Raw genomic sequence first — 14,054 nt, forward strand, 5'->3', positions numbered from 1 at the left:
TACCACAACTTTAAAATATTCAACAGTCTTATAAAAACTATTTGAAGAAAGTTTATTCTCTTTAACAGTAAAATTAGTTACTTATGTAAGATTAGTGCAGCCAATAGTCAAGACCAATTTTCTAATGGCAATAACCTTGTAATACAAGATGCTAATGGTTGTGTAATGATGTACAGAGGATCTGCCGGCGGATGGGTGCGGATAATGGAGATGGGGGCGTGGGTGCGGAGGGGGCGCACCTGGGCGTCGCACCCCTCACGGGCATCGAGTACCAGCTGCTGAAGGGGGGCGCGGGGCTGGGCTTTAGCATAGCGGGCGGAGTTGGCAACCAACATATCCCGGGAGACAATGGGATCTATGTCACTAAGATTATGGCAGGCGGAGCGGCTCACCAGGACGGGAGATTGCGTGTCGGCGACAAACTCCTCGCAGTCAAAAATACTGTGGTGAGTTTCACTTTCGTCTTATACATCTATAATTCAAATTTTTGAGAAAATAGCCCTGGCTACATGTGCACCGTATCAATGTCAATGAACTGGCAAAGGGAGTAATGTTAAGCAATCAATCAGGGCGCTGAAGAAGAGGCAGGTCAAAAATTCAGCGCCTCGATGAGGCTTTCAATGACTGCTATATACTTGTATTGATCTGTAATGTGGCCGTTTTGGATAGGGACAGGTGGAGTGAGTTATTTGAGGAAGCCAGGACCCAATCCTGGTTGTTGCGTTGCACTCCTGCGCGGCTATTGTTAATAATTTAGCACATTCTCATTATTTTCATTGGTCCAAATTAACACAAAAGCCATTCCATACACAAGGCGGTTATCAGCACACTAATTAAGGCGGCGGCCGTGACATAATTATTTTTTTAAATAATCGCATTTTGCATCTCAATTTTCAATACATGATATATGTATTGAAAATTACATATTATGTAATTGACGTACTCTATCTTGCTCTAAAAGTTAACACAGACAAGAGAGGGGCTGTTAAAAGATAGCACTTTTTGACAGTTCAAACGGTTAACTTATTGTAATAATTAACTGCCTGAATACATAAAGTGCTAAATGTGATAATATATTTATCACATTTAGCTCTTTTTAGATGTTAAGTGATATGTTAGAATAGCTGATAATAATGAAATGAAAATTTGTTGAAGGAAAGACTTCGCAAAACTTAAGACTGTATAAGAATTTTGAAATAATTCTATAAATTTACTTAGATGGACTACTTAGATGGATTTACTTAGTGGTAAAGGTGTCTGCTTATGAAGTCACATAATATCTCAGTCCTGGGTTTTGCAAATTCATATATTGTTTTTCAATGTTTGTTTGGGACCTGAGCATATATATTTTTGTTTACATGAATGACAATATCTATATTTCAGAATGGCGATATTATTCTGGAAAATGTGACACATGAAGATGCAGTGAGCGCTTTGAAAGCTACTCGCGAGAGAGTTCTCCTCGTTGTCCTGCCCACCGGTTTAGCGCCTTCGTCTGCAGCACATTCACCCTCACGTATGTCTTTTCTCATTATGGATTACATTTAGGAGGTCTTTTCTTCCTGCTACGTGGGAAAAAAGTAAGCTGGCAAAATAGCTTATTGCACTTGTCTCTTTTTACCACCTTTCCGTTTCTTTTGCACCTTGGCTGCCTTTGGGTTAAATCTTTTCAATGAAGTGGCATAACTGAGACCCGTTGCGTCGTCAGTAAACACTTTCATATAAGATACTCCGTGCAATAGAATATGGAATATAATATCCTATATAAATTTTTAGATTCTGCCAGAGCCTCGTCTTTGGCCCTGCATATGGCGGGCGCCCCCGACGGCATAGCGGACGAACCGGTCCGCACCGTGGAGCTGGAGAAAGGGCCCAACGGTCTGGGCTTTAATATTGTGGGCGGAGAAGACGGCGAGGGAATCTTCGTCTCCTTCCTGCTATCAGGTGGACCCGCCGAGAGGAGCGGCAATCTGAGGCGAGGTGATCGCCTGCTGAGAGTCAACACGACGGATCTCGCGGGGGCTACCCATGAACAGGCAGCTCAAGCCCTCAAGGTCTCTTCTCAATTTCATCTACCATTTCCAATATCGTGTATCAGTTTGAGGTACACCTTTTTGATCATGTTGATAATCACCATACTAGTTCACGAGTGTCGACGACTTGCAGACTCATTTTCAGGTGACGATAAAATTTCTGCGGTACCAATACATAAGGCGGCCACAGATGTACAGTTTTCGTAACAAGTTTTCGACCTGCCAGATGTGTGCCAGGCTCAAACTGCCAGCGACCCCCACTCCCGTGTTTTTGTAAAACTGTTGGAATTTCAACTCACCGAAAGTTCTCGGGTGACGTTAGATGTTGGTAACGTAAAGTAGAATATACCCCGCGATACAGCTGCGGCTGGTGTTGCTTGTTATAAAATACAAATTCATTTATTATTAAAAATGTAATAATATTATTATGTACGCGGAGATCGCAAATATTATATTTTATTTATTTTTACGAGAGTAAAACAAAGTTATAGTTATTTATGTAAACGTATTATTTTATACAATATAATATAAATGTTAAAATTTTAGAGAGCATTATTAATTAAGTTATTGTGAAAATATAGACTAATAACTCAGTACTCAAATTTTATTTATTGTATGTAGTGAATATTACAAATTATTAATTTAAGACGTTCACAACATAAATTAATATACCTAATTGTGAATGACAATGTCGCTAAATCTAAATAAAATTCAAGTATATATTTTAATAATATCTAAGTAATTAATTATTATACTGATGATTGATGTAAATATAATTTTGTGGCATGTTTAAATTTATTGTATATAAAATCAATACCTTTATAAATATTACCGTTTTCTAAAAATATGACCAAATAGATAATTAATACTGTCCATTAAAGGGAATAATTTATTCAAATAAAAGATTATATTTTATATTTACACGAATGTGTATAATATTGTTTTGGTGAATCGATAAAATACACAATCCACTAGCGAAATCATGATTTATTTTACCAACGTCATAGGTGTGTATTTTATGTCAATTTGTTTCTAATAAAAACAATAATTATAACCATAATAAATTCAAAGTAAAATTATTCGTGTATCAATATCGTTCAAGTATACCCTACCTAAATATAATTTAAACAATACCCCTGTGTAATATCTCCGCGAACCTAACCTCCATAGTTTTTGACACTTGCTCTGCCACAGACAATAACTGTACGTATATGGGCACGTCTGTTGACAGTTCGGCAGATTTAAATGGGGTAGTTAAACTGATCTGTGGTGTGTCCACTAACGTACAGTTATTGAACACTTATTGTCTGTGCCATGTTCAACCTGCTACGAAAACTGTACGTCTGTGGCCGCCTATAATAATCGCTGTTTCCACGTCTGATGACATATTTGCGTGATGGCGTTTGACGTCTAGCCAGAGTATATTTTGACGTTTCGAGAGATTACGTGCGAGTGTCGCTAGGTAGATATGCGAGGTCGTCACATGCAACACTAGTTCACCGTCTCAGAAGGTTTGATTTATTGCTGTGGGGCACACGAGGCGAGGTTAGACGTGAGATTTTTCGATTATCTTGTGACAAAAATGCTACATGAAGCTGACATTATTTTATGGTCATTGTCATAAGACCAATAAAAAATCTAAAGTGAAGGTTGTCTAATAGTGAAGTAATTGAATCCAATGACATATTATTAATTTTGAAACAATTTTTATGAAAAGCCTGTCTTTATAAAATTGAAGTACAATTGAATTTAAAAGGATATCCTTATTGTATTTGTACATTTAAAGTCAAAAAGTTATTCATAATTTCATTAAATCAATGTTCAATACTTCTAAACGTATTCAAATCTATTTTCAGAGTACCGGACAGCATGTTACGCTGACTGTCATTTACAAGCCACAAGATTATAACCGATTTGAAGCTCGCATTAACGAATTAAAGCAACACCACACGCTTCTTAGGACATCACAGAAGAAAACCCTATACGTTAGGTAAGTCTATTGTACCTACTATGCTTGTCTTTTTAAACAATTCGACCACTCAACCGGCCAATTGTATTTATTCATGAATTAAAAATATACTGATGCATAAATGTTTCAATTGTTGGAAAGATATTTTCTTAACCTGAGAAGTCATTTTATTATGATCAGCGTCCATCAGTGGTGAAGGATGGAGGTAGGCTGTGGAGATCCAACATAAATAGTGTACACTAAACTTTGTCAGTCATACTTATTTGATTTCATTGATGTAAGATTGATTAAATTCGTTTTTATTTTGCGCATACATGTAACTTCAAACTGTCTAGCATTTACTAGTGAGACTTTTCTCATTGATTCATGTTACTTGGAGTACTTTATACTATCGTCCACTGAACTGATCTGTACTTACTTGCTTTGAACTGTTATTTTTTTTCGTTCTGGTTCAAATAAAAAAAAATATATTGGTTCGGTTCCAGTTTTCATTCCGAAAAAAATAACGGTTTTTCCGGTTTTCAGTTCAGCTCCGAGTGATTAATTTTTAATGTTTTTATTTGTATTAAAAATATGTTTTCTACCATAATTTAGGAACTTTTTATGGCACTTGTATAATAGCCTGCTGCCATGTTCCGAAACCAATGGTTATGCTGCACTGCACGACTGTAGCCATAAATTTTTAAAATGACATATTATAAATTATTAGAATTATGTCTCTTTACAAATATGACACACATATGACCACCTACCTACGATAACTGAACGACAACTGAAGTGGGAGAATAATAGCGCTTGTCACATGCATGGATTTACTGACAGCAATAGTGCGTATTTTAAACTATTGTGACAATAACTGTTTACACGTAAAATCCATGCACGTGTAAACGGGGTATAAAATCATGATGTTGTCACGCATGTTTGGACATGTACAGAACCGAAACAACGGATATTTTTTTCGGTTCGGTTCCGGTTTTTGTTCCGACTAAAATATCAGTTTTTCCAGATTTCGGTTTTGGTTCAGTTCCGGTTCGAAGCCCTGCTTATAACTATGGCTGTATTTACATATGTCTTTTTTTCTAATGTAGGTTGTTAAACTTCAAATTGATTTCAGGGCACTATTTGATTATGACCCGATAAGAGATGATGGTTTGCCATCCCGAGGACTCCCCTTCCGCTATGGAGACATCTTGCATGTTACCAATGCTTCTGATGATGAATGGTGGCAAGCCAGGTAATTAATTACCTGTTTCATTTAGTTTCCTCTATAGTAAGCTGTTTGGTTTCACAACATTTTGGGTGGTTTATATGGAGAAAGAAATTGTCTTGAATGTTCAAAAGTTCTACTTTATTACTCCACAAAATACTGTTTGGAGGTTGAAATAACCTTCTCTACTACTCTAAATAAATAAAAGTAAACCTGAAAAAAGGACTCATTTACATTAGCTATTGCATTGATTCATTTGTAACAAATTTCACATTGCTTGTATTCATTAGTTCAGCTGTCAACAACTGTTAGGATTTCAACGTGATTTTTGATTCACCCAAACTGTTTAGTTTCCTTAAATTATTATTATTTTTATGTTAAATAATTCTTGAAGTTGTCAAATCCATGCAGTTTTGATTCAAAATGACATAGTATGACAATATGTGGTGATGCTGTATTAAAATACGAAACAGGCTATCTTGAAATGATTGGGTACGAGGTGAATCATCACATGGATTGAATTGTAATTATTCATGTATTACGTTAGTTCTCACGAATTCAACAGGACATATTGCCAACTTATTTATATGAACAATTTCAAATTTGTCAATGCCATTCGTATCTAAAAGTGAAAACAAAGATGGCAGACATAAACATGTAGCCATGTTTCAATTCCAATCTGCCAACTTAATATTAATTTTGTTATGGCTACCATATCTACCGCATTAAATGTTTTACGTAATACTGAAATTTTCACTCTAAGTCAATTCGCTCTTACAGTCGTTTAATCTAAATCTTATCACAGTATTTTTTAGATAACCATGTATGTAATAATTGAATAATATCTACTTATCTGATATTAAAAACAGATGTAATCTTATATTTCACCATATAACAAGTTTGTTTATAAAGAAGTTATGTTGTGAAAATAGTCATTCAGCTTTTATATTTTTTATAAATACAATATCTTAGTGCCCATCATTGTTTGTATGGTAATTATTGCATAAATATTATAAAGTTATAGTTTTTTTTTAAAGTAAATTTGGTAAGCTAAGAATGCAATATTAATATTTATGTCATTTACTAAAGGGTAAATAATATTCAACGGGTGTGTAATTTGAATTCTAATGGAAATTGGTATAATGTTCTGAATTTTTTTTGTGTTGGTATTTCAGACGCATAGCTGTCGACGGTTCAACCGAAACGGAAGTAATCGGAATCGTTCCTTCGAAGAGGCGCTGGGAAAGAAAACAGCGAGCGCGAGACCGTCAAGTCAAATTCCAAGGACAACCTGCCACGGTAAATATCGTTTTATTCTAAATACAATATTTTCATTGTTCTCAAGCAACCTTTCCAATTTTGAATTTTTACCACGGATGAATGAGAAAATACAGACCTCCAAACTTATCTGAAGATTGAGATGGGGGAGCTACTGTCGAAAACCACCCAATCAAGACTCGTAACTTGGCAAAATCTGACATTCGAATGACATTTTCAAAATGGTGTCTTATGGTAATTCGTAGTCTGTAGGTCCGTGTACATATTTTAGATCCAATTTTAATTTGGTGATCTTTTGTTTGACTTTTATTGCTGTCAAAATTATTTTTATTTTGACATGCCTAGATTAAACAGTTATTTTGATGTAATGTAATAATTATTGCTTTGTTAAGTAAGATAAATGTATATTGATCAACGACATGACTTTGTGCGAAGCCAGGTATGTTGGCTAGTTATAAATATGTACCCGAAAAATTTACTTGTTGTGAGGATTCTTAGCCATTGTACTGTTTTGGTTGCAGCAACAATCAACATTAGAGAGGAAAAAGAAAACCTTATCATTCAGCAGACGATTCCCTTTCATGAAGAGTCGAGACGACGCTAAATCTGAAGACGGCTCCGACCAAGAACGTAAGTTGCTTTTATCATTGTTTATAATTTATAGTATTATAAAGTGTGCGCTTTGGCACCCTAGGTGATAATTCCAGACCCAATGCAATGATGCACAGTTACGATATATTATCACATTGATGGCCCTTTTAGTTCATTGCATAAGACGCTGGCCTTTCATGTGGGGGCTCCGGGTTCGATCCCGGTGAGGTCACAGTATAATTATGATATTTTCTGTGAAGTCTGGGTGTATGTGATTGTTTCACTTCTATTACTAACTACACTACTGTCATTGGGCCTCATGACCTGTTGTAGTGTTAAATAGGATATGTTTATTGTTACACCAGTTTATGGTATCCAATGTTTCTGTTCAAAATATAAAAATTGTTTTTCAATATTCGAAAGTTCAACACATGGCATTAAGATTTGAAAATGATTTCGGGCATATGTCCTCCGCTGCTGTTCTTGACAAAGCGCATTCTGAACGTCCAATTTTGGGTCACTTTTTCGAGCACTGCTGGCCGTATATCATGAGTAACATGAACAATGTGGCTTCTGCGTTAATTGTTGCTGGTTTATCGGCATATCAGATGTTTGCATGTAGCTATTTAAGATAGCAAAATAAAACAAAAATCTAGCAGAATCAGTTACATAATGGATTTACATAAAATTTGACACTAAAAATGTAAGGGGTGGCATTTTGAGTCTTATTAAAGGCGACACTTTTCCTAGGTTTTTCACTGTATAGCTGTTTTCAGTTGATCGCAAAATTTGAAAAACAACATGCTCGCTCACCCGTCCCACTGACTGGTATATTTTATAGCACCCTGAAAAAATCTGTACTTATCACTAAGGGCACTGATGAAAACGTTTGCAAGCCGCTGAGTTTGATTCTTTCAAGAAATAATATATTCTTTTTTGTGAATATGTGTTGGTTTTGCAAACAAAATAACATTACATAATATGTAATTAAAAGTGCTATAGTTAGACCTCGTTAATTTGAAATTGGATACAAATCGAATTTTTCACTAAAATTTATTATGTTTTCGAACAATTTTACTAAACCAGAACAAAAAAAGTTTATTTTCAAGTTTTACTGTTTTTTTGCCATACATTTTGTATTTTGCAATTCAAATTTTTTTCGATTTTCTGTCTCGTCGATTTCAAATTAATGGGGTTTTACTGTATTTTAAATATTTTTTTTTTTTCGACCACGTCCGATCCTGATAGGATCATATGGGCCTCCCACAGAGTGGAGGTTTGTATTGACAGATTTTGTTTTTTTACGAGAAATGGATGTCAGCCACTTGCTCAACTTATTAGGTCCATACCCTGACTCACAAACAAATTGAAAAACAAATATGTGTATTTGGTACTTGCCAGACCTAGGATTTGAACCTGAGACTCACGGCGTGATAGTCCAACGCTTAAGCCGCGCGGCCACCGTGGTTGTTTATTTATTAATCTTTATTGGAGGTGAACATGTGCAGAAGGCCTTGTTGGGTCAAATGGATAACTAGCGTTAGGATTTATTTTTAATCATATTTTTATAAGAGCACAATTTAGTTTAACATGTCTTCGATAGATATTGATAATATGAATTATTTTTTAATAATAATTATGTATAAATTTGATTACAGCTTTCATGCTTTGCTATACACAGGATGATGCGAATGCAGAAGGTATGTTTCTATTTAGTCAATTATATTTTAGATCCCTTTTATATTTAGAAAAAACACAAAATACTAACATACACTTACCTTGTAAATCGTATGATTTCTGAGAATTTATTTCTGGTAGAAGTTTTGACAGTGCAAAGCTATTGTCTAATTGTCACCTTTTATTGTGGCATTGATAATAATATAACTGTGATTTGAGATAAAATAAGAAGTTTTGATTGGATAAAACAGTTCAATAAATTAGAATTAACAATGAAAATAATTAACAAGCTTAATAAATATTTGATGTAGTTTGAAAGACCAAAGAATTATCAAACAATTGCATACTTCGATGATAAATCAAATTTATGTTCTATTTAAGAATTTAAAAATACTTACAGGATTTTTAAATTGGTTATATTTTTGTTTATGGTTGGATTAAATAAAATTTACCTAAATTAAAATGCCTGTCTACATTAGACATACATAGATAACTAAAGATTACACACTGTATCAACAATTTGAATTGAATAATACCAATTGTTAAAATCTTAGTATGTATATCTTTTATTTGTGACAGTGAATTTAGTAGATATAATCTATGTGTGTCAAGAATGTATTGAAAAGTTCCTTTAAATAAATAGGCTGTCATTTTTGAGTAGATCCATATTATGGAAGTGACAACACAATAGTAATTGACTATTAATATTATTATTTTACTTCTGTCTTAGATAATTTCATAACTCCGTGTATCGGTAGAAGTATATGATGGTATGGTTAAATTAATAATATAAATATGCACTATGAAAAGAAATAATTGAGATTGTATGGATATAACCACTAACACACACACGCACACTTCCACATTATTAAAGTATCTATGTATGTCTCGTATCTGTATCTTATAATTATGATGATTATTGTTATATAAAGTATTTCCGTATAATTGAATTCATTTAAAAAACATGTATTAGATAATATTAAATGTTTTTAACATTTGAACTAGCAGGTAGACCTTTTTAGAACTATTAACTATTCATAGATTCTTCTGAAATAACTCCTGTTTAGGAGTTATTAGATTATATCAGTAAGCTATTGGAAATATGTGATTTTTAGTGACACTAATACATTGATGTTCAATATATTATATTATTATTATTATTATGTTGTTGAATGCAACTGACGAAATACCTATCAGCATTTAGATGTTGATTGTCTCTGCATTGCTGTAAACTCGACCTTATCTCTCCGACAGATGTAATCTTGTCTCTCGGCATTGTTTTATCTATAGACAATAATTAGAATCATCTTTCCGTTGATTGATTCATATACTGGTTGTCATTAAACACCTCATATCAGCTTATTTATGAATTTGTTGCAGGCTTTTCGCTTTTTATCATTTTGGCAAACGAGTTCTGTCGTTTAAGGATTTGCAAATTTTTAACGATCATTTTTGTTTTGCATTCCATGATGACATTGAATGAAAAAAAAATTATTGAATCCGGTTTTGAAATACAGTAAATATCTATATATCGGTTATATAAAATAAGGAGACGTTTGATAATTAACAGCAATCAACGGCATTTCAGAAATCTGAGGCCGTTTTACTGAATAGAAATAATACTATAGTCAATTGAGATATATAAATATTGAAAAATGTTGTACACATAATACGAGATTTACGAATGACGCACAAGTGAGAGTTGTCAAACAATGTTGCAATGTAGCTTCCGTTGAGCAAATAATGCAGAGCGAAGGAATGGCAATGGTGGCAGTGGTGGCAATTGGCAATTGTGGCGAAGGGGAGTCGCAATGTTGCAGTGTCGTACTGTGTTGTAGTGTGCCGTACGGTCCAGTGCTTCTAGTTGCCTGTAGTTGTCTCTGTCTGTCGTCTCTTGTCTCTCGGACGGAGTGTTGCAAGTTTTTTAAGTGAACTGTGTTGTTTGTACGTAGGGGAAATCTTGTATCGAGTGGAACTTCCGTTGATGGAGGAGATAACGCTCATATATCTAGAAGACGACAGTAAGTGCCGAGCGTCGAGAGTCCGCAAGGGAGTAAGGCGTAGTTTGCGCGTGCCGTAGAATCACCTTGGACTCCCGCATTGTTATCATGTCCCGTCATTATTATTAGATAAAGTAGATGCTCATCGAATAACAGTCGGAGAGACGAACGATCGATTGTCCCGGGGGGGCGGGGCGCGCCTCCCGCCGTCCATCCGAGGCTGCCAAAAGGCCGTCGGAAATCTGACCGCTGTTGTCCTTTCACCTTTCCGAGCCGAGTGAACTCGCTCTCACTCAGTCGTCTCCCGGCTGTTTGTCGCAGACTGTTGGCTCCCCTCTCTTCGCTCAACGGTCGGCTCGCGACTCCGAGTCTCTTATACATGCATACTCTCAATAACAACTTTTTATGCTCTCTTCACATAACCTTTTGCAAAATTGATGTGATTTTTGTTATCAACATGTTACTGATTTATTCATAATTCTCTCATAACCTAATATCAAACTCTAATGAAGATTCCTGTCACTGTCTCGCAATAATTTTAACATATACGAATGTACCGAGGGCCACTGGAAGCACTGTAAGACGACTTTATTATTTCTTTTTAGTTTTCATACTTGCCATCGTGACTTTTGTGATTTATTTTTGATGAATCATTCATTTTGCATGTCAGATGTGCATGCGTCAAAATAGCACAGCACGCTGGACGAAAGAGCACTAGAATTTTCAAACGAGTTCGACCTTCAATGATTATTTTGCAACCGCAACCGCTTTGATACAATCTCTTTACTCTACCTCTACTCATCCGGCATCCGGAAAGCAAATTTTTCCGTAGTCTTAGCGGCTAGTTACTTTTTTTCGATCTATATTTTTGTCATCGACTTTGATGCATGCTCTCAAAGACAGTAAAGTTATGTTGTTACTTGTTACTTGTCGGACATCATTCACGTTTTTCTCATCTTTGATCCATTCAGTTTTTATATCAGTCCAATCAGATTCATACAATGTAGAAGTTATAATCATCAGGAGGCTTTTTTTGTAGTTCTCAGCTTTAAGTGTCTTTATGTAATAAGTTTAGATGAAAAGGAAAAATATGTATATTTTACCCAAAAATATTCAAAACATTTAATCTCACATCAAAACATCATCAACTAATAATGATTTTGACACCTACAATTTTCTTCCATTTTTTCTGTCAAAAGTTTAATAATCACGATTCAAATATCTGATGCACCGCGGTGCCGCAGTAGAACTGACCGGTTTTACTGCGCCATCAGGTGGGTGCAAGTTTTGAAATTAATTAACACCGGATTATTTTTTGTTGTTAAATATTAACTGCTGACAAATGCGGGTTGATGATTTAACAAAATCAATTTCATAACAAACCGTAACCCCGTTTGAATATCTGTAGTAATTTCAACGCTTGAAACAACACGCGCCCATGATGTCAAAATTTAGCATAGTTAATAATATTATGAATTACAACACAATTATATGTTAATAAGAACTTGAATTCGAAATAAAGTTTTATAAAAACTATGATTAGAATATATAAAGAAATTAATGATTATTATAATATCGTATCTTAATATATTATTAAATACACATATTAAAGTATAAATATACACATTATCCTTTATGTCACAATTTCGGACACCATAGGTGATTATTTAAAACCACTTGTAAGTTTAGATAATTATTAGATATTGTAAAAATTTACTTCTTATCCTGATAATTTTCATCCATTTTTTTATAACTCGTGAATGCCATTTGAATAATCTTTCCAGGCCAAGAAGAAGCTGTGTTGTCATACGAATCTGTTCAGCAATTAACAATTAGTTATACACGACCCGTTATTATACTTGGACCTTTGAAAGATAGAGTAAATGATGACTTAATATCCGAATTCCCCGACAAATTTGGAAGCTGCGTACCACGTAAGTACATCTTGTTGATTTTAATTAATATTTAAAATTAGGTATTCTATTGTTTCTTGATTAAAAAAATTAGAGAAAACAATCATTTTTTAATCTGGTATAATATTTTATTCTGATTAGTCATCAGTGTAATCACTCATCATATTCTATTATTAAAAAAAAAAACTTGACTATCATTACAATTATTAGTATCAGTTACAACATAATAATAGATAACCGATGAGTCATTATGAAAATGTCAATGAATTTTCTTATCATCCTTTTTTGTATGTAATATGGAAAAATATGTAAATTGCTTTTATATTCTATACCTTTTCTTTGTGTTCATTTCTACATACACATATGTTTTTTTAATTCTATTATATTAATCTTTTAAAGATATTTAGCGTTTACTCGGGTAGTAATTGATGATATTTTTATAAAATTTGTCTGTCTGTCACTTATGAAAAATCACCATTGATTCTATAATCCGTTGCGGATTTTGGCCCCCTCACAAAGAGGTTTCCTAACAGATTTTTATAATGAGATAACACACATTAAAATTTGTCAGACCCGGGATTAGAACTCGAGACCCACGACCTTATGCGGACACGTTACCATTTGTCCATTGTGTCCGTTTATATGAATTTAAAAAAAATAGTGAATTTTCTTGATAATGCGAGCGACAATGCGTGCGAAACACTTTTATGTATTAAATAATTTTTATATGTGATGAATTAATACGAAGTGATTGTTTTGGAAAGAGACATATTTAGGTGTAGGTATACATATATGTAGATACAATATGTCCTATTGCTTGTTTGTAAAGGGTGAAATTGAGATGCTGGTTGGAAAAGGGACCTAGGTAAAATTGAGACATTTGGCTGTCACAATATTTTTAAAATTCTTGATGTCTTTACCGAATCTCCAAAAATTATTTCAATTCAACGATTTACAGGCAAAACGTTTTAATCCACTTTATTCGAAAATTATTATTTATTTATTACACCCTTCTATACAGGTTCTCAATTATATGTGCTTGTGGATATTTTAATGGCCTCAACATAAATTACTGCATCTACAAAAATTTGATTTTATAGGAGAGCATTATTAAATTAATATAGCTATGTACTGTGGTTGATATGTCCGTACACTGTTTTAATGCCTTTAAATATCCAATAACATTTATTCATTATCGTACCCTATAAGTAGGATTTATATCATATTTATGAAAAAGAGTAAGGGCCATATGCATAGTTATAATATCACTATGCATACGTGTGTTACATGGAATGGTAACGCATCTAAGTAACATTCCATAGTATGTATTTCCCTTTCCATGTAATACATTGAGCATAATATAAGCCCACGCATTTATGCAAGTCC

The 14,054-nt window shown here is 34.0% G+C and overlaps 1 protein-coding gene across 21 annotated transcripts in view; it reads left to right on the top strand.

Annotated features, from left to right (window-relative positions):
• dlg1 (MAGUK family member discs large 1) overlaps positions 1-14,054 on the top strand; it is a 219,045-nt gene that overhangs the window by 199,105 nt on the left and 5,886 nt on the right. For all 21 annotated transcript variants that reach the window (XM_085958654.1, XM_085958518.1, XM_085958526.1 and 18 more), the window contains 9 exons: positions 177-446; positions 1,384-1,516; positions 1,777-2,054; positions 3,890-4,023; positions 5,117-5,236; positions 6,385-6,508; positions 7,009-7,117; positions 8,737-8,778; positions 12,540-12,689. In XM_085958654.1, coding sequence (XP_085814780.1) covers positions 177-446; positions 1,384-1,516; positions 1,777-2,054; positions 3,890-4,023; positions 5,117-5,236; positions 6,385-6,508; positions 7,009-7,117; positions 8,737-8,778; positions 12,540-12,689 — 1,360 coding nt within the window. The remainder of the gene's footprint in view (positions 1-176; positions 447-1,383; positions 1,517-1,776; positions 2,055-3,889; positions 4,024-5,116; positions 5,237-6,384; positions 6,509-7,008; positions 7,118-8,736; positions 8,779-12,539; positions 12,690-14,054) is intronic.

Source organism: Rhyacophila brunnea, unplaced genomic scaffold (genome assembly GCF_057557595.1).
Source record: "Rhyacophila brunnea isolate RB1 unplaced genomic scaffold, BYU_Rbru_1.0 scaffold_11, whole genome shotgun sequence".
In the NCBI taxonomy this organism is placed as follows: Eukaryota; Metazoa; Arthropoda; class Insecta; order Trichoptera; family Rhyacophilidae; genus Rhyacophila; species Rhyacophila brunnea.